The 24,941-nt window shown below is 47.4% G+C and overlaps 1 protein-coding gene across 3 annotated transcripts in view; it reads left to right on the forward strand.

Annotated features, from left to right (window-relative positions):
* The window catches only part of ZFYVE26 (zinc finger FYVE-type containing 26), a 60,917-nt gene extending 40,787 nt beyond the window's left edge, over window positions 1-20,130 (forward strand). For 2 of the 3 annotated variants that reach the window (XM_082849316.1, XM_082849317.1), the window contains 13 exons: window positions 1,178-1,209; window positions 2,009-2,145; window positions 3,086-3,306; window positions 5,894-6,041; window positions 6,265-6,474; window positions 6,952-7,170; window positions 11,596-11,793; window positions 12,570-12,769; window positions 13,554-13,695; window positions 13,998-14,057; window positions 15,134-15,316; window positions 16,425-16,469; window positions 19,106-20,130. In XM_082849316.1, the coding sequence (XP_082705442.1) occupies window positions 1,178-1,209; window positions 2,009-2,145; window positions 3,086-3,306; window positions 5,894-6,041; window positions 6,265-6,474; window positions 6,952-7,170; window positions 11,596-11,793; window positions 12,570-12,769; window positions 13,554-13,695; window positions 13,998-14,057; window positions 15,134-15,316; window positions 16,425-16,469; window positions 19,106-19,309 (1,999 nt within the window). In that variant the 3' untranslated portion in view covers window positions 19,310-20,130. Of the gene's footprint in view, window positions 1-1,177; window positions 1,210-2,008; window positions 2,146-3,085; window positions 3,307-5,893; window positions 6,042-6,264; window positions 6,475-6,951; window positions 7,171-11,595; window positions 11,794-12,569; window positions 12,770-13,553; window positions 13,696-13,997; window positions 14,058-15,133; window positions 15,317-16,424; window positions 16,470-19,105 lie in introns of those variants that run through there. The other variant, XM_082849318.1, reaches the window with a different exon arrangement.
* The last annotated feature ends 4,811 nt before the right edge of the window (window positions 20,131-24,941 follow it).

The raw sequence follows: 24,941 nt of genomic DNA on the forward strand, positions 1-24,941 counted from the left end.
AGCCAAAACACAGACCACAGAGCCCTTGGGTAAGTGCAGTGTGGAGACACACCCAGCTTAGCCCAGTGATCTGGAGGGTTTTCTAGAGGTGTGGCACTTGGTCTGAGACTTAGAGGATGAGAAGTTGGTAGGAAAAGAAGCCGAAATAGAGCATGCCCAAAAGCGGGAGTAACAACTGCAAAGGTAGGGGCAGGAGAAAATGTGGGTCCTTTGAGGAAGTGTAAATAGGTAGGTGATGGGCTAAGGTTCTGGACTCAGAGGCTGGCAGCTGAGCTGGGAGGACCTAGGGAATGGCAGAGAGGCTTGGAGTTTGCTCTTTGAAGCATGGGCCAGGGTTGACCAGGAGGCTCCTCGTGCAGATGCTAGACCTGGGCTCTGGCTTGTGACATTGGGATTTAGTGGTTGGTGGCACCAACTGAACTTGATCAGAGCCCATAGCAGTGTGGGGAGGACTCTTATGGGTTGAGCAGAGGTCATGGGTGGTAGGAGATGGTCTCAAGAGGCAGCGACGCCATAAGGAGCTTTGTCTGCTAAACTGCAAATGTGGAATATTTTACCCTGAGGAGCCATCAAAGAATTTGATAAAAGAATTTTAAGCAGAAGCATAATATGACCAGATTTGCTTTTTTTTTTTTTTTGCGGTACGCGGGCCTCTCACTGCTGTGGCCTCTCCCGTTGCGGAGCACAGGCTCTGGACGCGCAGGCTCAGCGGCCATGGCTCACGGGCCCAGCCACTCAGAGGCTGGGATCTTCCCGGAGCGGGGCACGAACCCGTGTCCCCTGCATCAGCAGGCAGACTCTCAACCACTGCGCCACCAGGGAAGCCCCAGATTTGCATTTTTGAAAGCTTGCTGTACCTACAAAGTAGAGAATGGCTTGGTAGAATCAAGGAGGCCAATTGGGAAGCTATTGCAAAGGCTCTAGCATTAAATGATGAGGGCCCTCTCTGAGGCAGGGATGAGGAGAGAGATGGGGACATTTAAACAGGTATTTTAAATGGAACAGGCAAGAAATGGTAAGTGGTTGATTGTGACAGGTGAGGGAGAGAAAAGAGTTTTGGATGATTCCCTGATAATCTCACTAGGGTAACAGTAAATGTCAGTGCTATACACTAAGCTCAAAACAAAGAGCAGGAGGAGGGATTCAAGCATTTCACTTTTTCTTTCTCTGTTTCCAGTGCGCCAGAGGAGAATCCAGGACAACCAGGAGGTAAGGCTGAATCACATTCCCTGTGACTTTTTTTTTTTTTTTTTTTTTTTTTGGCCACACGACCCAGCTTGTGGGATCTTAGCTCCCCGACCAGGGATTGAACCCACGCCCTCGGCAGTGAAAGCGTGGAGTCCTAACCACTGGACCACCAGGGAATTCCCTCCCTGTGACTTTTTGTCTCTGTGCTCAAGTTGGCTCGTCCTTCAGCATATCTGCTGCAACTGACACCCTCAATGACAACTCAGTCCAACAGGTTGACCAAAGAAAATTCTTGGCATTTCTGTCAGGCTATTTCCCTTAAGGTTTGTCATCATAGTAACTTATCACACTGGCCCATTAGCTTCCAGCATCGAGGAGGCCAGCAGCCAAAGAATTTGGTCCTTAACTTTTAGTAGCTTATTTCTCTTCCTTCCCCCACTAGGTTTCCCTTCACCACCATCCTGCCTTCTAATGCTCCCTCCTTCCCCTCGGTAATCACTATTAATAGTTTGGGCAAGTTAGTTTTTAGAATAGCCAATGGCTCATCCCTCCATTTGGGAAGCATGCAGCATTCAGAGTTTCTCGTGTGAAGCAACAAGTTTGTGTGACAAACATTGTAACACTCATTCCAGGTCTGTGCCTGGGGAAGAAAGTTTGAGGTACCCAAGGTGGTCTCCTAAAAGAAATAAAAAAGACCAAAAGGAAAGAAAGGGCCCTAAGATATCAGGCAGGGATCTGCCTGCAGCTCGTGGCTCCCTGGGCTGGGCTAGACTGGACTACCAGCCAGTGAATGACACATGAACGGCATTTGTCTTCTCAGCACCAGACAGCCCCAAGAGCGAAAGCCCTCCATACTCAGCTGTGGTGAGAGTCCCCAAAGCAGCTGAGGTGGAATGGATTTTGGATCTGAATGAGGAGGAAAATGAGCTGGTGCGGAGTGAATTTTACTATGAGCAGGTAATAGCAATAAAATGTGACGGTCATTTGAGTTTCCTTATGATGTGTAGTAGCATGGCAGGAAATGCAGAGTTGGGCAGACACAAGCAGGCCTTCACTTGCTCACAGTGTAATATCATGGGAGCTAAGACAAGTAAACCACTTAAAGCAGAAAATGAGGAACAGCTTGAGAAATACACAAGAGGAAATCAGGAAAGGCTTCGTGGAAGAGGTAGCATTTAAGAGGAGCCTTGGAAGTGCGGTAGGAGTTTGACAAGCAGAAGTTTGGGTGTCCTGAGTGGAGTGAGGATAGGAGAAGGGCAAAGAGTTCCAAACTCTAACATCCAAGCGAAGGCACAGGATCAAAAATGATTGGGGAATTAGAAGTGGTTTAATTTGGAGAGAACATAGGGTGTTAATAGAGAGGTAGGAAAGGTAGGGTTGAAACAGGCTATGTATGTGTAGGGCCTTGTACTCTGCAGTAAGATATATGTACCTGGTAGGCATCAGGGCCACGGAAGGTTTCAGAGTGTGCTTTAGGAATATTCATTTAGCAGCACTGTTTCCAGTGGCTTGAAACAAAGACTTCTGCAGGCAGCCAGACCAGCAAGGTGACTGTCGTCCAAGCCAGCATGAGGAGCACCTGCGCTGGTGGGACAGTAGACTAAGAAAGAAGGGCGCCTACAGGCATTCCCAGGAAGTAGGTAACACGCGGACACAGCTGCCTTCCTCCCAGTAAGGAGACAAAAACCTAGCAGCCAGAGCTTTGCCAGTGCTACCTAGAACTTCTGAAGTATGTTTAGCTCTACTTCTGCTGTGCCGTGGGATTTTTGGCTCCTTCCCCCAGGGTTTTTCAAGCTTTGTGAAAGGGGAAGAGTAATTCCTCCCTCCCAGCTACATTTGAAGACTGCTTTGGTCTGGGAACTCACAGTGTGCTTCTCTCCTCGTCCACCTGGGCCAGGCCCCCAGCGCCTCCTTGTGTATCGCCATCCTGAATCTGCACCAGGACAGCGTTGCCTGCGGCCACCAGCTGATTGAGCACTGCTGCAGGCTGTCCCAGGGGCTCACCAACCCGGAGGTAGATGCGGGGCTGCTCACAGACATCATGAAGCAGCTGCTCTTCAGCGCCAAGATGATGTTTGTCAAGGCGGGCCGGAGCCAGGACCTGGCTCTTTGTGACAGGTAAATAGAAATGAGTCTCTCTTCTTTTACACGGTGGTCATGTCTGTCCAGCTTCTTTTTCTGACCCTACTGTGGGTTTTCACCTCCCAATCCTCTGACAAGACATGCTGAACTGTTTTGCGTCTCCATTTGACGTTGATGAAATGCTGTTACACAAGCAGTCTTCCTCACCCTACGCTGACAGCCTGTGTGCTTCTCTTTCCCTGAGTGGATCCTCAAGGCAGGTTCTCTAGCTATAGAGTCTTTCTTTTCCAGTTGGAAAGAAAGACTTGGGTTAATTTGTAATGCACATCAATTTTGGAGAGCACCTTTAGTCTCTGTGGAATTTTCTGCCTTTTAAAGGAGATGTGTCCTCTACCCTAGTTTTGACCAAATTCAGACTGTGGCCTCAGGGAGTTCTGGGTAACAGATCTATAAAGCGCACTGCGGACTGGTCTGTCCCTAAGTCCCAGGGAGGAATGTGAGTCATAAAATAGAAGTTTCTATGGAAAAGTGAGGATTAGGCCCCAGCTCCCTACGCAGCCTGCTCTGCCTCCATTCATTAACCTGACAATGAAAACTCCCAATTCCTGGCTTATCCACCCAGATGTGTGGCTCACGTGCATTCCCAGCTCTCAGTCCTAGCCAAATTTGAGAGCAAAGAGCATAATTTTCTTTGACGTGTCAGTGCTTCAGGCACTTGCCCAGAGTACTGGCCTGCAAACTCACCAGATAACAGAGAGTGCAGTGACTCTCACTTCCTAGCTCTGTAACCTTAGATGAGTCTGTTAACCACTCTGGGCCTCGGTTTCCTCCTCTAGAAAATGGGGATGATAATAATACTTATTTCATATGGCTGTAAAGTGAGAGTACTGTATCCATATAAAGGGCTAAGAACTGACCCTGTGTACTCCAAAAATGTTAGTTTTATTATTCTTACTAACAAAAACCAGAAGGTTGAGAAAGGCAGAGGAGGTGGGACAGAAAGTGGAAGGAAATATAAAGGAGTTAATTTCACTCATATCAAGAGGCAAAAGATTCTACATCATTTTTCAAGTTGACAAATGAAAAATGAGCTGTATAATATGTTAAATACAATTTTTTAAATAACCATGAAAAGAAGCACAACTCTACCAATTTATCAGAAATGGAGGAGAAGGGAAGGAAAGAACAGAAACCATTTTATATAGCAAAAGGTAGAATTTAAGGCAAAAATAAAGATATATCTAAATATTTCTCAACTATCAGAAACGTAAATGAGATAAAATCTTATTAACAGAAAAGGATACTTAGATGGGGGCTGGAGAACAAATCTAACAGCAAGTCCTATACTTCCTTCAAAGTCTAATATAGATGGAGGAAATATCCACTTTGGGTTAAGGGAGCAGAAATTAAGGAAGTCCTTGCTTCAGTGGGATTCTCACCCATCCCCAGGTGCCATGGGCTTTTCTGACACTTAATAGCAGTGGTTTCAAATTACATATCCTTTCTTCCCAGCCCTGGAATCGGTACACTCACTCTAGGGAATCACTGCACTTGTGCCCAGTTGCTGATGATAGTAGATTCGTCTCTCATGTGTGTTTAGAACTCCTGGTTTGCAGAGTATTTTTCCGCTGTTTTTAACTCATACCTTCTTCTGTAGACAAATAAATAAATGTTTAAAAACAAAACTCACACCACCTATTACACACGTCCAATACATTATGATACCGAATTTGCTTTTACACACTATGCTGTCCCCTGCCCATCCCCACTAGGTTGAGAATCACTGATGTACTGAATCCCTTTCCAGGGAAATCAGTGGACAAGTCAGGATCTGCAGAGGGTTTTGATAGAATTATGATACAAGATTCAAGAACCTTGAGTGTAGGCCTGTCTCAGGCAGGACTAAACAGAATGATCCCAGACAGCTCTCTGGGCTCTGTTGTTATAAAGTTTTTGCAATCACCAGGTGTCAGGAATAAGATCAAAGGCAGCAGTCCTAGTAACAAGAATCCATCCTTAACCCAGAGAAAGGATGTCGAGTCCAGGGCCTCGAATCTGAGGGCCCTGCCCAGCAGCACCTCCAGAGGATGGTAGTGATGTGACCTCTGTACTGACCAGGAGTGCAGGCTGCCGATACAGTCCATATACACTCTCCCAAGCAAGCAGGGTTCCAGAGAACCAAAAGGAAACGGGTAGCTTGCGAGCTCCCAGCGTCGGTATAAAGGCCTTGCCTCAAAATAGGAGACCTGAGTGTCCCGGAGCGTCCGTACTCCATGTATTGATAGCTAACGTTTGATGAGTGCCTACAAAGCTCTAGACACCATCCTAAGCTCTTTTCCTCCGGTTATTTCATTTTATCCTTAAAACTCCCCATTATTCTGTCCATTGTACAGATGAGTAAATTGAGGCTGAGAAAGGTTAACTAACTTGCCCAAAATCATAGAGCCACTAAGTGATAGATTTGAGTTTCCGAGAGTCTGACTCCAGAGTCTTTTCTCCCATGTACCTCACAATTCTCATTATCACATTTCACATTGGAAATGAAATAGAAAACCTTTGAGCAGCACCTGTTCTTGGGATGACCCTGTGGGGCCTCACTGCCTTGCCCTTTTCCTCCCTGTAGCTACATCAGCAAGGTAGATGTGCTGAATATTTTAGTTGCTGCTGCCTATCGCCACGTGCCATCTCTGGATCAGATCTTGCAACCAGCCGCAGTAACCAGGCTAAGGAACCAGCTTTTGGAAGCTGAGTACTACCAACTGGGCGTTGAGGTGAGGCACAGACAAAGCTGGCATCTACCCCAACGAGTTACCTCCTCTAGTTGTCCTTGGCCATGGGGAGTGTCTAAGGCATGACAGGTTTGCCAGTGTGGGAGTAATGGCAGGTGGGGTGGTGGGGAGGGAAATGATTGACACCAAGGGGATAGAGTTGGTCTTTGGGACCTCAGGCATGGCTGTGGGTGCCTCCCCCTAAAAGGAGCAGTTTTTCCTCCAGGTCTCCACAAAGACTGGCCTTGATACCACCGGGGCATGGCACGCTTGGGGCATGGCCTGCCTCAAAGCTGGGAACCTCACCGCCGCACGGGAGAAGTTTAGTCGCTGTCTGAAGCCCCCTCTCGACCTCAATCAGCTGAGTCATGGCTCAAGACTGGTACAGGATGTGGTTGAGTACCTGGAGTCCACGGCGAGGCCACTTCTATCCGTGGTAAGAGCACAGCAGGCAGAGGGTGGGCTCCAGGGCCAGGGGGAGGCCCAGGGGCAGTAATGGCCAGGGGAAAGTATCAGCTTCCATTCAGCTGACAGTGGCAGCCCTGGCTCAGAGCTGTCAGGTTTGGATTTCGTTCTTTCCATTATATATGGTTAGATAAGTCATAAAGAGTCAAATTTCAAAAAAAAAAAGAAAACTAATTTTAAAACAATGAAAATCACATATAATCCCATACCCAGACTTAAGCAATATTTAGATTTTAGTGAATTTTCTTGGTTATGTTTTTGATTTAATTGGTGTTGTACAGTTTATAATATATAGAAGTTTATATCCTGCCTGTTTTCTACCCTTAAAACTATATAATAGTGAGCACTTTTCCACATTGTTAAATATTCTTTGAAAACAGTATTTCCAGCGGCTGCTGAGAACTCCCTGAGTTCCATTGTTCCCTCACACTCTGTCCTCTCTTGGCAGCAAGATGATGATTACTTGGCCACCTTGAAAGAGCTGGAAGCTACCCTTCGGACCCAGAGCCTCTCTCTGGAGGTGATTCCTGAAGGGAAGATCATGAACAACACCTACTACCAAGAATGCCTCTTCTACCTGCATAACTACAGCACCAGCCTGGCCATCATTAGCTTCTATGTGAGGCACAGCTGCCTGCGGGAAGCCCTGCTGCACCTCCTCCACAAGGTGGGACGTGCAGACGTGGCTGGCTCTCACACGGCAGTGCCTGCTTTGCCCGCTTGGCTTGGCCCATCCAGCTTTCATGGAGGCAATCACCCCCCTTAACCTTACCCCAGGGTTGAGCTATGAGATCATCTCTGGCAAAGTCAGGTCCAAATGGCAAATTCTAGGGAATTCCCTGGTGGTCCAGTGGTTAGGACACCACACTTTCACTGCCGAGGGCCCGGGTTCAATCCCTGGTCGGGGAACTAGGAACCTGTAAGCCCCATGGTGCAGCCAAAATACAAAACAACACAAATGGCAGATTCTATCTGCACAAATCATGATTTGATGAGTGTGCGAAAGTCTTAACCTGGATCCCAGATTGCCCTTCTGACGGGCAGTGGCAAATTTCATCCCTTCTCCCAGAACATTTAGCAGAACCAAGTAATAGCTGAGAGCATGGTCTCTGGAATGAGATGCTTGGTGTAAGTGGTGTGACCTTGAGCAAATTGCCTAACCTCTCTGTTTCCACACACTTCCCACCTGCTGCCGACCCCACTGCTCGTCCACTCAGGGTTCTTACCACAAAGGCCAGGAAGCACCCATGAGCCACATCCTCAATTTGGGGCCACAAGTATCTCATAGAAGGAGAGTGTGCCCTCCTTTGTTTCCTCTGGCATCCTCTGCCCTCCTCCCACAGGGGGCAAAGGCACCCCTGAAGTGCATTATTTCTTTGGAGCCATTGTTAGGACTCTGTTTCACCATGACTCTTTACCCTTCTCTTTTTTATCTGAAAGTCCCATGCAATTTTTCTGAGGAATTGAGTGATTAGTACCAAATTTCATATAAAATTAAAGGAGCTTGAGTTATGCTTTAATTCCAGTCTGCTGCCTTTATCCAAAATGGCGGCCATTGAAAGTTTACAAATAGGCATATCTTCTAGGATTCCTCCAAGTGGGTCGACAGTACAGAGTCGTGGTAACCATACCCCTACAGGACAGCGAAAGGGAAATGCTTTCACTACTGCCGTAGCTACCGTGTCTTAACCGGGTGTCAAGAATATTGTAAAAGTTATAGTATTTGGCATTTAATTGCTAAAACCTGTTCCCTTTCCAAAAGAGTTTGGAGGTAAAGCTACTTCACCTCACCCGGTTCTGTTGCTTCTAACTGATGACCACTCCAGAGGGTTAAGCTGCTTACTTACTTATTTTGGTAAAAGCTGACGACAGCATTGCCCCTGCTTTACATCCGTCAGAGCTAGGAGAGAAGGCTTCTTTTTATCTCCTGTAATCACAGCTACCCTTGAACTGAAGTATCTTACCTTCTCAAGCAGGTGGGGAACAACAGAAAAAAACATTGTGAAAACTATGACTGAATGCCTAGAGCATGGAAGACGTGGTGTTTCCAGCCTCATTCCCTGCCTTTTCACCCCTTACCCACCACACTGCCCCAGAGTGAGCTTTCTAAAACATAGTACATGTTATTTATGTTATTCTTAATTCATGTTATTCCTCCCTCTAAAAGGCCTTCAGTGGATCCCCATGGCCACAAGACGAAGTCCAAATTCCTTAGCATGAATGCAGGATCCAACAGTATCAGGCCCCCTTATTTCACCAGTTTATTTTCACTGCAAATCCTATCTATGCTCCATATTCCAGACTTGCCAAATTACTTAAATTTTCCTGATTGTACCATGCCCTTTCTTACTTCCATGAGTCTGCATTGCTGTTTCCCCGTACCTAGAATGCCCTGCCCCTCCTTGTTTTCTTGGAAAACTCCTGTTTATCCTTCCAGACCCTCTGTATTGAGCATTCACCTCTTCCTATAAACTGTCACTGTACCTAGAACGTAACTCTGTTACTGCATTTATCCCACTGGATTGCAACTATTTGTTTACAATCGTGTCTTCGCATCTGGAGCGAGAAGGCCCATATTTACCTTACCTGGTGTCTTCAAGTACCTGGCCTAGTGCCAGTTATGAATGAATGAGTGGATAGATGAATGGATGAAATGGAAGTTCTTTTTTTTTGGCTGTGTTGGGTCTTCCTTTCGTTGCTGCACGCAGGCTTTCTCTAGTTGCGGCGAGCGGGGGCTACTCTTCGTTGCGGCGAGCGGGCTTCTTATTGCGATGGCTTCTCTTGTTGCAGAGCATAGGCTCTAGGCATGAGGTCTTCAGTAGTTGTGGCTTGCGGGCTCTAGAGCGCAGGCTCAGTAGTTGTGGTGTACAGGCTTAGTTACTCCGCGGCATGTGGGATCTTCCTGGACCAGGGATTGAACCCGTGTCCCCTGCATTGGCAGGTGGATTCTTAACCACTGTGCCACCAGGGAGGTCCCAAAATGGAAGTTCTTAAGGGGTTGAATGGCCAGATGGTTTTCTTTTCTATGACTGTGGAACGGGGGTTTATGACTCATGGTCTCTGAACCACAGATGAACTTCAGAAGTGAGCAGATTAGTATGTGTTTGCACTTTCCTGATGAGTTGGTCTATGATATTTATCATTTATTCATTCATCCAAGAAATAGTTATTAAATAGCCAAGGACTATTCTTCACAACAGTGAAGAAAAAAAAGGCAGACAAAAATAGTTGCTCTATAAAACTTACATTATAGTAGGGAGAGAGACAATAAACAAGATAAATAAGATATATAGTGTAGGGGACGAGTAATAAGAAGAGTAAAGTGGGGGAGAGGGAAGGGATGGATTGTGTAATTTTAGACAGGGTGCCCAGGACAGATGACATCTGAGTAAAGGCCTAAAGTAGATGGGGAATGAATTGTGCAGATTGTGGAGGAAGCACGGTCCAGGTGGAGGGAGTAGCAAGGGCAAAGGCCAGGGCATCTTGAGCAGAGTAAGCTGGGGAAAAGGGTGGTAGCAGATAAGGTCAGAAAGCTAAGAGGGCCTAGATCATATAGAGCCTTGTAGACATTATGAGGACTTGGGCTTTGTGCTGAGTGAGAAGGAAAACCACTGGAAGATTTTGAGCAGAGACGTAACATGATCTGACTTAGGTTTTAACCGAATCACTCAGGTTGACTGGTTGGCATTAGTCAAAAAAGAGGCAGGAGTGGAAGATGATAGACCAGGGAGGAGGCCATTGCAATCATCCGGGCAAGTGGTGATGATGACTTGGACCAGGATGGTACATGGAGGTGGTGAGAAGTGGTCAGCTACATACAGATTCTGTATGTATTTTGAGGTGGAGCCAATAGAATTTGCTAATGACTTTTATGTTGTGGTGTAAGAGAAAGATGGCTAAGGTTTTTGGCCTGAACAAATAGAAGAACAAAATTGCCATCTGAGAAGGGGAAGACTGCAGAAAGAGCAGATTGGGAAGACACAATCAGGAGTGCAGTTTTATATCAATATGTATTGTTCTCCAGATACCAAAGAGGACTTTTTGCTCCGGCAGTTGGGTATAAGTTAGGTATACAATTTTGGAGTTCAGAAAGAATATACAGGCTGGGAATAGAGATTTAGACATAATCAGCAGACAGATAAATTTAAAGCCCTAAGACTTATGAAATCAAAAGAGTGAGTAAAGAAAAGAGGACAGGGACTTCTCTGGTGGCACAGTAGTTAAGAATCCACCTGCCCATGCAGGGGACATGGGTTCAATCCCTGGTCCGGGAAGATCCCACATGCCACAGAGCAACTAAGCCCATGTGAGGCACCAGTACTGAGCCCGGGTGCTGCAACTGCTGAAGCCTGCGCGCCTAGAGCCCATGCTCCACAACAAGAGAAGCCACCACAATGAGAAGCCCACGCACCCGTTGAAGGGTAGACCCCGCTCGCCGCAACTAGAGAGAAAGCCCACGCGCAGCCAAAAAACCCAACGCAGCCAAAAACAAAGAAAAGAGAACAGCTCCCTCCTCAGCCCTGGAGAGATTAGGAGGAATCGGCAAAGGAGACTGAGAAGGCGTAGCCAGAGAAGCAGAAAGAAAACCTGGTGGGGGTGGTATCCTGGGGGCCAAATAAAGAAAATTTGTCAAGGAGGAAGCCATCAGCTGTATCACAAGCTGTTGACAGAGCAGGTGGAAAACAAGGACTAAGAATTTTAGATTTAACAACATAGAGGTCATTGGTGACCTGAGGGGCAGTTGCAATGGAGTTCTGGTGCAAAAGCTAGATGTGAGTGAGTTCAGGAGACAGTCACCGGAGAGGAACTGGAGACAGGGAGTGCAGATAACTCTGGAACAGGGAGTGCAGATAACTCTGGAACTCTGGAGTGCAGATAACTCAAGGAACTTTTCTGTACGGAGAAGGAGAGAAGGGGAGCAGTCACCCGGGCGGGATTCTCAAAGGGTTCCATCTGTGATGTGCAAAAAGATAAGACGCACCGCTGTGGGAGGATGCTGAAGGGCTGTGAGTGGAAGGAAACTCAGAATGGGTCCCAGACAGTGCCAGAACCAGGCTCAAGACTTCTGACTTTTTGCTTTGCCCTGCTCCAGGAGAGTCCCCCAGAAATCTTCATAGAAGGCATCTTCCAGCCAAGCTATAAAAGTGGGAAGCTACACGTTTTAGAAAACTTGCTAGAATCCATTGATCCAACCTTGGAAAGCTGGGGAAAGTACTTGATTGCCGCCTGCCAACATTTACAGAAGAAGAACTACTACCACATTCTGTACGAGCTACAGCAGTTTATGAAGGTAACAGCAGCCCCATCCTGCCTTCTACCTCTGTCCCTGTTGGCCTGTCGCGTGGGGAGACTGTGCAGGATGAGGGAACGAGACTGTCGTTTTGGTTCCTGGCCTTTTGCTCCTTGACTAAGCCTACCGCAAATCCACGTTACTCTCTAGCATTCTTACGTAATATCAGGATTTCCATTCTCATCCTAAAGAGGCAGACTTTAATCTTGTCAGTAATAGCATTCTTCAGAATTCAAATTATAAATTATATAGATATATAGATATCTATATATAATCTATAAATTATATAGATATATAATTATATAAATTTAAATTTATATATATATATAAATATATATATATAAATTATAAAGATAAAAAAGAGGGATATGGTAGTTTCAAGATAAACATGGGGCATGAATGCAGAATTCATAAGGTGTGAAGGAGAAGTAAGTGTTCTTACAGAAGATGCATGAAAGGAGAGGGATCATGTTTCTTCCAATCTGTCTGAGGGTGGCCAACACTAGATCACAGAGAAATTGGCTTATTCAACGCCAGAGTGAAAGTGAAGGCAAGTCAAATGGAGAATCAGATGTCTCCTTTTTAAAGATCTCTTTTGTGCTGGAATAATGTCCTACCTAAGGTCCCAGCCAGTCAGTTCACTTTGGGATCTCTTGGGCCTCTGAGGGAAAGGGTGCTGGCAGCCAGGCTTCACGGGGGGACATCAGATCAGAGTTCTCCTCACACCCCCACCCTCCAAATCTCCTTTGACGTGAACATTCATTTTCCTCTTCCAGGACCACATCCGGGCCGCCATGACCTGTATTCGGTTCTTCAGTCACAAAGCAAAGACATATACGGAGCTGGGAGAGAAGCTCTCTTGGCTGCTTAAGGCCAAGGACCACCTGAAGATCTACCTCCAAGAAACCTCCCGCCGTACTGGAAGGAAGAAAACCACCTTCTTCCGAAAGAAGATGACGGCAGCTGATGTGTCAAGGTAACTTGGGGTTCAGGGAGCAGTTGGGGTGGGGCAGAAAGGCTGGAACCGAGGGTCTGTCGGTGATGCAGCCGCTCTTGCCCATCTCTGAACTCTTGGGAAACAAACACATACACGTACACGCACACACCTAACAGGAATCATTCCTGGATGACAGTGTCCGGTACAAGCCTGGAAAGCCGCCAGAGGAGCTTGTAGGAGAAGAGGAAAGTAGGGGAGGCGCAGGGACTGGGATCACATGTGACAGTCAGACTAAGCCCCTACGCCTTACAAGACGCAAAAGAGGTCCTGGGTGATCTGGCGCCTGCCTGCGTCTCCATCTTACCTCATGCCACTCTCTCCTTTCTTGTGGCGCGTCAGGCACCCTGGCCTCCGGGGGTTCCTCAGCACCCCAGGTCCTTCCCTCCTCTCAGCCTTTTTGCTGAGAACACAACATCTGAAGTAAATGCTCCACCGCTACTGTTTATTCCTTCACAGTCCCAATCGCTAGATACTCGATGTGTCTGCTTGTTATCCGCCTCTCCTCTAGCCTCTGAACTCTGGAGGGCAGGGTTCACGTCTCTCTCAGCCGCGACTGTTGTTAGTAGCACGCCGTGCTCCGTAAACACTCATCAGCCGCTTTCGTCTTGTCGTAACTGCTCAGAGGGTATTTTGGATCTCTTTTCCCTCCGCATCCTTTCTTCTGCCTTTTCCATTGCCATCCTATTACGATTTCTCAGTCACCTGGCCCTGTTACTCCTGAGGCCCCTCCTGAGGCTAGACTGTGCATCTGCTGTCACCGTAGGCACATGAACACACTTCAGCTGCAGATGGAAGTGACCAGGTTCTTACATCGCTGCGAAAGTGCTGGGACCTCTCAGATCACCCCCTTGCCTCTGCCAACCCTGTTTGGAAACAACCACATGAAAATGGATGTTGCCTGCAAGGTATGCACGATGTGTCAGACCTCCGGCAGGCTGTTCTCTTTCAGAGCGCCTGTCACACTTGTAATCGTCCAGTTATCATTATTTCAGTCATTCTTTTGATGGCTGCCTCCCCAATGGAATGAGAGCCCCGGGAGGCTGGAGACCGAGTCCGTTTTGATTACTCTTGTATCGCTAGTGCCTGCGCTCAGTAGAGTCTCCACAGATATTTGTTGAATAAATGACTGAGTGAGGGCCTCATTCTTGACTGAGGGGCTGCTCCAGTAATTCTTGCTTCTTTAAGCACGTTTCCCTCTCATTTTCAGGTCATGCTAGGAGGGAAAAACGTAGAAGATGGTTTTGGAATTGCATTCCGTGTTCTGCAGGTATGACTCAGATTACTCAGGATTATACCGAGGGCGATCAGCACATGACCACAGTTCTGTGAGAGATCATTCTTCAGAAAATTCTCATACCAAGGAAAGCAGATTTACACGTACATCAAGGATGAAATCAACAAGAGGGCTGTTACAGAACTGGGTCAAATTCAAGACCGTAGGCCACTTTGCCAAAAACCAAGCAACCAATGACGAGTTCATCAAAAGCTATCAAATAACTACCCGAAACGAGGTCTAGGAGAGTTCCACACAGCTGTCCTCATTGCGGGGGAGCGTGGCTGGAGGAGGTGGCAGAGGGGCTGCGGTGCGGGGGTCCTATTCAGGGGGAGGGGCCACTGCCCAGGAGCCGGCTCGAGGCATACATTTTCTGTTGCTTGTGATACAAGGACATGGGTACAGCTGTGGCACTGGAGCAGAGGATGGAGCAGGGCGCCAAAACCATGAAAAGCCAGACCACTCCCCACCACACAGTGACACACAGGCACGCTGAGGCCCATCACCCTCCAGGCAGACACGGTCTTCACGCAGTGTGCGTCTAAAGGATCAAAGACAACAAACCATCTGACAGATTTCTTTCTTCCCACCCATTTTCCCTGTTGGGCAAAGACGCCAAGGCAACAGCATGTTTATCTGGTAGTTTCTAGCAAATCAGTCTTTTGGTGAATTGGTCTGTTTCCTAACACCAAGGCATCTCTTAACAGAGCACCAAGTGTCCAGGGCAGCCAGTATCAGCCCCTGACATCCATTTTCCAAGAGAAAGGTGACTCGTTAGAGAGAGAATGAACTGGTCTTGGGCATTTGATTAGAATATTTTCAGAAAGGACACGGCAGCAAGTGAGATATACCAGTGTAGGTATCAAGGTTACGATTTTTGTGGATGCTTCCTAAATGTCTGCCGAGCTCCAAGAGAAGAACTTCTTGCTGATTGTTTGTTTATGTATGTTCTCTATTGGGACTAAAGTCTTGTCTACCCCAAGCCCAGTGGGAGCTCTGTAAATGTCACCTTCCTTCCCGCCATTGGTGTCCCTGCCTCCCTACACCCATCACCCCACGCTCTGTTCTAGGACTTCCAGCTGGACGCTGCCGCAACCTACTGCAAAGCCGCCCGGCAGTTGGTGGAGAGGGAGAAGTACAGTGAGATCCGACAGCTGCTCAAATGTGTCAGCGAGTCAGGCATGGCGGCCAAAAGTGACGGGGACACCATCCTCCTCAACTGCTTGGAAGCATTCAAGAGAATTCCACCCCAGGTGCGCTCACCCCCAGACCTCTCAGCTCCTCTGCCTATTTCAGTGTCTTCACATCCCCCTCTTTATTTTTCTCTTCCCCATACTTACTGTACCTGAAACTCTACAAGATCCCTCTGTCTTTCTGACCCCTCTGTAATGATGGCCTCACTAATCAACCCTTCGCTGGAAAGAAAATTCATGGTGATAATCACTGTATCCAGAGGCCATCCCTCAGCATCCCATTGTCTGATGCTGTTGGCACCAGGAAGTGTCTGCAGACGGACAGAGTTGAGTTTCTCCCTGTGATTGTAGAGGAGGTCATCATGGGCCTGCAGGTGGCCTTTGAAGCGTGTCGCCTGCAAAAATGTCCCCCGATGGCTTCCTAGACGGGTGAACAAAGCCACATCCTTTCTTTTTTTTTTTTAATAAATTTACTTTATTTTATTTTTGGCTGCGTTGGGTCTTCGTTGCTGCACGTGGGCTTTTCTCTGGTTGTGGCGAGCGGGGGCTACTCTTCTTTGCAGGGCGCAGGCTTCTCATTGCGGTGGCTTCTCTTGTTGTGGAGCACAGGCTCTAGGCGTGGGGGCTTCAGTAGTTATGGCTCGCAGGCTCTAGAGCGCAGGCTCAGTAGTTGTGGCGCACAGGCTTAGTTGCTCCGCGGCATGTGGGATCTTCCCAGACCAGGACTCGAACCTGTGTTCCCTGCATTGGTAGGCAGATTCTTAACCACTGTGCCACCAGGGAAGCCCCACATCCTCTCTTGAAGGCCAAGGACAGGCCTCGTTTGCTGTTGCTTCTCAGATTCCCAAGCTTAGTGTTATCATTAGCTTTCCTCTGTTGCTCTTACAGCAGGAGTTGAGTTTGGTTTTTGTGGGGTTTTTGACCGTGCCACGCAGCTTGTGGGATCTTAGTTCCCTGACCAGCTATTGAACCCGGGCCCTCAGCAGTGAAAGCATGGGGTCCTAACCTTTGGACCGCCTGGGAATTCCCAGGTGATGAGTTTGTAGAGAAAGGTCAGGCAGGCATCTCCACCCTGAGTCAGAACGGCTGGGCTGAGGCTGGGTTGGGCCCCGGCTGCCACACTGGGGACCCCTCCATCTCATGACTACTGTGTCTCTGTTCTGAACAGGAGCTGGATGGCCTGATCCAGGCGATGCACAGTGATGACAGCAAGGTGAGCGGAACTGTCTCCACACCCAGTAGCGCTCGGGAGCAGCACTTTGGACTTGCCTTTCACCTTTATCCTTTGCTCGCTACCATTCAACCTGTATCTCAGCCTCTTTGTTATCAGAGGTGGGACCGAGACCCAGATAGGGGCGTAGAAGGGAGGGAATAGGTGGGGAACGTGAGAAACCTGACCACATGAGCCTTTGCCCTCCCATTTCTTTATCCCCCAAGACACACATGTCCTAGGCTTCTCTCAACTCTCCATTTCCTATGGAGGTTTTCTCTCAGAGCCCTAGGAAATCCTCACTTTCATCTTCAGATGGACTCACTGCATGAGGTTCTCAGAGTGAGCAGACTCTTTTTATCCTCGAGGAACAAGTGTACCCTCTACAGTAAGGAAAAAACCCACCCAACCCTTTGACCAACGATGTCTGTTGATGCCTCAGTCTGCAGAACAGGCCTTGCCCCTGGGGCCTGCAAGCTCTTCCTGTTGAGTGGGAGGGAAATCGGTGAACCTTTGGGAAGGGTGCTAGCGGCTCCTGTTTGTGGCCTCACCGCAGGTTCAATCCACCTGCCATCTGGAGGAAGGCCCACAGGCCAAGAGAGGCAGGAGAAAGCCAAGCCAGCCTGCCCTGGCCACTAGCAGCAGAATGATCTGGCAGCTGAGTCCCTTGTGAAGAAAACTAATGTTAGGCAAACAGCTTCTCACGCAACAACATTGCTGCTCCCCACGGCGGTATTGCTAATCCCTGGACTGAATTTGCAGGGCATTTTTCATTTGAGGTTAGGGAGAGGCTGTTCTTAACATTTCTTCACTTAATTCTGCAACATCCTGATGACATCCTGTGGAAAGGATGGAATTCTGACATCCTGAAATGTGGAAAATTACTTTTCTAGAATCAAAATGAGAACCCGACATCCAGGCCAGACACCCAGGTTTCTTGGTTCTCCGGCTATGGTTCTTTTCCAAGCCTTCAGTGATCCTCCTGTTCTGTAGGACAGAGACTTCGTGCCTGGGAAAGATGGACGCTGAAAGCTATACCGTCGTTATTACTTTTTCAGGTTTTTTCTGGCAGCAGCTGTTCTAACACACTTACGTGATCTCAGGTCACAGGATCTTGCCAAAAAACAGCTTCGTTCAGTTTCTATTCCAGACTTTCTGGAAAAATGCCCTCCTCCTCTAGGTAGGAATTTTACCTGCCAACTTGTGATATTTTGTTTAATGTACACTGGTACCAAGCAGAGCTGAGGGCCTGGGTGAAGCGAATGTCCTAGGGCAGCAGGTAGATAACCATACTGCAGGACTTGATCACTTCAGAGAGCTCAGACATGTCAGAACATGTCTTCTAGCTGTAGGCGATTATCTGTAATTGAGCTTAGGAAAGGAAGACTTTAGTGACCAAGGTAAAAAAAAGAAGATGGAACGTTGAAACATCAAGAGAGAAGAGTCCCCTCCAACCACCAGAAGGACTGTCACGGCAGAAAGGCAGCTGCTAGCGGGAGCTCTGAGGCAACTCACCTGGGCCTTGCTGTTCTCTGGCCTGGAACCCTGGCTAACCAGGGAGGTGCTGGTGAGGTCGTGGCCAGGGAAGGCAGGGGCTCTCGTCTCCACCCAGCTGGGCATTCCTGAGCTGGAGGGTGTCCTGAATGTAGGAAACTGAGCTGCCTCTGTGCCAAACTGCAAGTCAGATCAACCTGGGGTCACGCCTTATTTAGAGTTTTTCTAATTGTGTGCATTTTCTTCCCAAAATTTCCGGTTAAAAGATTGTTAATTCAGCAGGTCAGAAACAGAAAATAGAGAAAGGGGCTCTGTGTGCCCATTGTAGGGGGCAGGTATGATGGCTCATTCATTCACTTCATGCATTTTCATTGAACGCCTGCATGCCAGACCCTGTGCTAGGCACCAGGAATGGTTAGAAAAAGCAGACACTATTCCTGCCATCCTGGCCAAGGAGGCAGTCATCAATCAAGTCATCAGCCAAATAACTACAAACCACAGTCTATCGGCAGCGAGGCCAGGAGGAGGCTGGAGAGCCCAGGGGAGTGAGGAGGGCCTTGGAGGGAGTGGTTAGCGGCCAGACTCTGCCTGCCTACCTTCTTCTTTTTGAAATTCTTAGCTTATTTGTAATAACTTTTTGCACTATAAAATAACAGTGTAATATTTAAAGAGTGGCCGTAATGTAATAAAAGGCAAGAACCCAATTATTTTTTTTCTTAATAACCTCTAATCTGTTTTGACAGAGTATCTTTTTTTTTTAATTTATTTATTTATTTATTTATTTTTGGCTGTGTTTGGTCTTCGTTTCTGTGAGAGGGCTTTCTCTAGTTGCGGTGCGCGGGCCCCTCACCGTCGTGGCCTCTCTTGTTGCGGAGCACAGGCTCCAGATGTGCAGGCTCAGTAGTTGTGGCACACAGGCCCAGTTGCTCCGTGGCATGTGGGATCTTCCCAGACCAGGGCTCAAACCCGTGTCCCCTGCATTGGCAGGCAGATTCTCAACCACTGCACCACCAGGGAAGCCCAAGAACCCAATTATTGATTGGTAGGTGAGAAGTGGTGTCTCATCTGCTTGAGCTCTCCGTGTGCCTGTTGGTGACTTGTCAGTGACGGTTTCCTTCCCGCTGTTTCTTACACCCACCTGGCAGGTTCAGGCCTACCTGACGTGTTGCAAGCTGCGTTCTGCCTACTTGATCGCCGTGAAGCAAGAACACTCGCGGGCCGCGGTCCTCGTCCAGCAGGTGCAGCAGGCCGCCAAGAGCAGTGGGGACGCAGTAGTGCAAGACATCTGCTCCCAGTGGCTTCTGACAAGCCACAGCCGGGGTGCCCACGGCTCGGGCTCCAGGAAGTGACCCTGGACTACGGGGCCTGACAACTGTGGGAGGGGAGTGATGGGATGCTTCCAGCTCTTCCCTCCTGTGGGACGGGACTTCCCTGGCTCCACCCCAGGTGGGAAAGAGCTGGAATTGGACCCGACTTGCCATCCTGGGCAAAGACAGGACCTTTCACACAAGTGCCATGTTTCTGTAAAACTGTGGAGTCTGTGTTTGTCTGGAGATGGCCAGTTCTTTCTACCTCAGAGTGAGTGTGTGTGTGTGCACGCTCTTTGCGCTCATGTTTACGCCCAAGCATTTCTGAACAAATGAAACTCTCCCCCCACTGCAAAGAGGCACTTTACTTTAGACTTCTGCCTGTCTGAAAACCTTCCCCGCGTTTTTGGTTCTTAACCCGGGTTCATCCTGTTTGTACACAGTTCCCTCTGTGTGGAGACGTTCCAGTAGCTCCTTGTGACTGGAAGGGTTTTAACAGAGAATTATAGAGCAGCATCAAAAGGATTTCCTCTTCTTCCCTCCTTCCTGTCCCCAAATTCAGAGATGGCTTTAGGGCAGTTGCTTCCTGTGGTATAAAACCATTCTGAGTGTCTCTCCTCTCACAAGCGCCAGAGTTACCATGAATCTTCGGAAGGTGGTCTGAACAGAAAGGTCCTCAGGTGCTGGCATCTGAAAGCTGTGGCTACCTGTACACGTGATGGGGTCTGGAGCCCTACACATGGGCAGGAGGGGTGCCATCACGTTTATCTACAGGGAGAGAAAAGGGAACCTCTCCAAACAGGATTGCAGGAGGCTTGTTTACAAGCAAAGAACTGGCTCTTGTCAATATCCCTGCTGCAAAGTGAGAGGAAGTAGCTTCCTCTTTGAGAGTCTGGGGAGAGAAACAGTAGCCCAGACCCTGGAACTGAATGGCTGGACTTTGCCTGTTTGAGTTACAGTCCTATATGTGCCCCTTAAATTGGTTAGGAAATCACTTCCTCTTCCCTCCTGCTTCTCTTCAGTCTCTTCGGAACAGAAGGATGGACACGCAGAGACCCAAGGTCGTTGAGAAGGCAGTGCACTTCTTTGTCTTAACAAAGAGAGTCACGGGTTCACTTTGAAGTTGGGCCAGCGGACAAGAATTAAACAAGGGGGGCTTCCCTGGTGGCTCAGTGGTTAAGAATCCGCCTGCCAGTGAAGGGAACACAGGTTCGAGCCCTGGTCCGGGAAGATCCCACATGCCACGGAGCAGCTAAGCCCGTGTGCCACAACTACTGAACCTGCACGCCTAGAGCCCGTGCTCTGCAACAAGAGAAGCCACTGCAATGAGAAGCCCGTGCACCGCGACGAAGAGTAGCCCCCGCTCGCCGCAGCTCGAGAAAACCCATGCACAGCAACAAAGACCCAACTCAGCCATAAATAAATAAATTTATTTTTTAAAAAGAATTAAACAAGGGGATGGTGAAATAGGTCATGTCCAGTTGGGCAACTAGGTGAAGTGCTCCTTTAATAAGCATTGGCCTGTCTTCCCACCAGAGATGTGACAGCGTTTTGGAAAAGGTCTTCCATAGTCCATGACTTGGATTTGCAAATGAGGGGTGTGAGGAAAGCTCCGCAGCTGCGAGCCTCCCACCAGCCAGAGCTCAGCCTGTTGATCTCACGTTTGCTGCTGAGAGAAACGGGAGCTAGAAGCCAAAGTCACTATCTCTGGCGCTTAGAAACCCTGTGGATTTCCCTCTGAACCAGGTTTTTTTAATAGTAAAATAAACAACTGTAAGAGCATCTGTCAGATTCAAAGTTTTGGTCCTCTAATTAGAGAGGGGAGAGACTGAAAAGAAAATACTAGACCCCTTTATGGGAAAGTGTGACAAGTGGCTTTGAGTCATAAAATGCATCTATCTCCCAGAAAACATCATTTCCTGGCATCTGCTTGCCCTTCTGAGTCTGCCCTTTTTGCACTGAACATAAGCACTTTATATAAATGGGTTGCAAATCTTACAGCCCTTAATTTGGGATGTTAAGACCAGATTTTCCTGACTCTCAATTAGTTGAACTATAAAATAGGCAGCCGTTGACTAGACTGACATAAGATGAGGCTAAGGGCTTTTGGGCATCAGGCTGTGGTCTCCAGCAAAAAACAAAATAACAAACTAATGGACACGTCAAAGGGTTGAATGTTTTATTATAAGCAAGTCTTAATAAAGTGTCTGTCCTACAAGTTCTTGGCTTCATGGCTCCTTTGTGCTGTCTTGCTCTTATCCTTCCCTTCCTTCATGCCTTGTGTTCTGTGTGGAGAGAAAAGGTGGGTGGGAAACATGAGATGGCCTTCAACTCCTGAACTTCTCTAAATGATTCCCATCATAACTCAGGACTGTGGTTAGGATTTATCTCAAGATTCCTAATATGTTAAAAACTATTAGTGTACTCTCTGCCACCAGGAAACTGTCTTGCTTCATTCAGAGTGCTGGGTGGAGGTAGGTTATACATTCATCAGGTATAGAAGGCAAATGAAAAGTCCCTCCCATCCCTGTCCCTTTAGCCCAGTCCCCTCCCAGAGGCCACCAGGGTGACCAGTTTCTAACGTATAGTTCCAGAGCTATTTTATGCATAAAGAAGCAGTAACGCCTGAAGTATTTCGTGGTGAAGTAACGCCTGAAGTATTTCGTGCCCACCATAATTATTTAACCAGTCTCTGTTGATGGACATTTTAGGTTGTTGCCATCTTTGCCACAACAGATTATGCTGCAGGGAATCATCTTGTCTTGAATACCCTGGGTCAGAGGACATGTGCATTTGGTAAATATTGTCAGTTGCCTTCCAAAGAGGTCATGGCAATTCACTCTCCCACCAGCACTGTAGGACAAGTGCCTGCTTTCCCACAGTTATCAAACTTTGTATATCTTTGCCAGGCTGAGAATGAAAAATGGAACTCTGAAGTTTTTTTCAAGCTGTTAATTCTACGTGTCTTTTTAATAGCAACCAAACTGTGACTCTTTGAAACCAGGTGTAGGGTCTTTGGGGAAAGTGGAACTCAAGTTGGGCTTAGATAGTTTTCTTGCCACCCTCTGACAGCACACATGTGCAGTATGATACTTGAACCATGGACAGTAACATTGCTGCCATTATCACCTTTCCCTGGAAACATGATCTCATCAATTTCTCATTTAAAAAAATTAACAAAGCTTCAAAAACAGGGCTTCCCTGGTGGCGCAGTGGTTGAGAGTCCGCCTGCCGATGCAGGGGACACGGGTTCGTGCCCCGGTCCGGGAAGATCCCACATGCCGCGGAGCGACTAGGCCCAAGAGCCATGGCCGCTGAGCCTGTGCGTCCGGAGCCTGTGCTCCGCAATGGGAGAGGCCGCAGCGGTGAGAGGCCCGCGTACAGCAAAAAAAAAAAAAAAAAAAAACCTTCAAAAACAAACACAACAAACAAAAAGTAATAATGAAGGTAGCCTGAAAACCACCTGTTTGGGATCTGGCGCAAAGATGCGTCACAACAAAGGAAATTGGAACACCCAACCTAACCCTAGGATAGAGGACGCTGACTATGTTTAGAAACCTGAGACATTCCAAATTTACCAGATATCTTTGGCTGGAGCTTAAGTGAAGTAGATCAAATGCTGTCAGACTTTTCATGCTCAAGCAACCAAATGTCAATAGTCACAGTTACCCTGAGGGAAATGGCCTGTTCTTGGTCATCATCTTCTCTTCCACAGTAATGATGTTGACTAACCCATCCTTGAAACCTCCGATTCTACCACAAATTTATTCAACATCTGGTTTACTGAAAGGCTGCTTTGGTGGAGCGCTTTCCTGCTCGCTATCTCTTCACATTCTTATTTCTGCTTGGAACTCTCTAACCACCTCCGCTACCCCAATCCTCCAGTCTTCTGTTGTTCAAACCCTTTCGTCAAGCCCCTTTCAAGTACCTTTTCTACAAATGATTTGCTGCTCTGGCTGTACTTCCTCTTCGTCCCACTGAAGGGCTAAAATTCTTCAAGGTCTTATCCATTCTCTCTTGACACTCTTATACTCTCCCATACAATCCCATAACTTCAGCAATCATTTTGATTGGCTGAGTTCCAAGTCAAATTTCTCCCCCTTAATGTTTTTCCACAGCAGATCCACCTTTTGATTGCTTTCTGGAACTCACCCAGATGGCTGACCTGCCTGCCTCTAAAAATAGTAGCATGTCCAAAATGGAACACATCCTATTCCACTCACAAACCTAATCTTCCTGTGTCAGTGAATATTAGTATCAATCAATTAATGTTATTATTACTATTGTGCATGCTGCCTGGGTTAGAAACCTCAGGTGTTCTCTGTATTGACTTTCTGTTCCCTCCTCGGTCAACAAACATTCAAGTACCTTCCATGCATATATCCAGTTGAAAGCCAAATCCTTTCATCCTACTTTCCCAGTCGGAAGACACTGGCCCTTCCACTGAATCACCTTACTTCAGGTCCTTGTCACTTTCTCCCCTGACTGCTGCAGAAGCCTCTTTTCTTCACCTCAAACACCTATGCAAAAGTTGGTTCTCCTACCAACTCCATATTAACAAACAATACCTCTAGAAGAATAAACAACTCTATCATCTTCAGGCGTGGGAAGTCTTTCTAAGCAGATACAAACCCAAGGATCCTTGAAACATTTAATTGTCATTATTGTGTTTAAAATGCCCATAACAACAACAACAAAAAATTACCATTTTAACCATTTTTAAGTGTACAGTTCAGTGGCATTAAATACATTCACAGTGTTGTGCAACCATCACCACTGTCCCTCTCCAGAACTTTTTCATCTTCCCAAACTGAAATTCTGTACCCATTAAGCACTAACTCTCTATCCGTCCCCCCACTGTCCCCAGCCCCTGGTAACCACCGTAATGCATTTGACCTTTGTTTGTCATATATGTTGCAAACATGTTTTTCTAGGTTTTGATGGTCCTTTTATTTTTGTTACAGTGTATTTTAGTTATTTATTTTATTGATTATTTAATTAATTTTTTTGGCTGCATTGGGTCTTCGTTGCTGCGCGCGGGCTTTCTCTAGTTGCAGCGAGCAGGGGCTACTCTTCGTTGCGGTGCGCGGGCTTCTCACTGCAGTGACTTTTCTTGTGGAGCACGGGCTCTAGGCGCACAGGCTTCAGTAGTTGTGGCCTGAAGGCTCTCGAGCTCAGGCTCGGTAGTTGTGGCGCATGGGCATAGTTGCTCCCCAGCATGTGGGAATCTTCCCAGACCAGGGCTGGAACCTGTGCCCCCGTCGTTGGCAGGCGGATTCTTAATCACTGTGCCACCACGGAAGCCCTGTTACAGTGTATTTAAAAAACTCATGAGCAACACATTTGATTACGTAAAAATTGTCTTTTCATTATGCTAAGTGAAATAAGCCAGATACAAAAGGACAAATAATATATGATTCCATTTACATAAGGCGCCTACATCAATTCTATCAGTACTTCAGGGCCCTTTTCAAAAGGCGCTTCTGCTGAGAACATTTTTTTTTTCTGCTTCCCCGCTTCCTTCTCTGCTCCCGCCCCATGGATGTGGACTCTTACTCCTTTAACCCTTCTGTGTCTCTTAAAACTCCCCTATTCTGCCTTCCTGACAGTTATTTTTTTACTTGTCCTTTTGTTCCCTCATAGACCATAAGCTCCTCAAAGGCAAGGATCATCT

The sequence above is a fragment of the Leucopleurus acutus genome, assembly GCF_964270905.1.
Source record: "Leucopleurus acutus genome assembly, chromosome: 1".
NCBI classification, from domain to species: domain Eukaryota; kingdom Metazoa; phylum Chordata; class Mammalia; order Artiodactyla; family Delphinidae; genus Leucopleurus; species Leucopleurus acutus.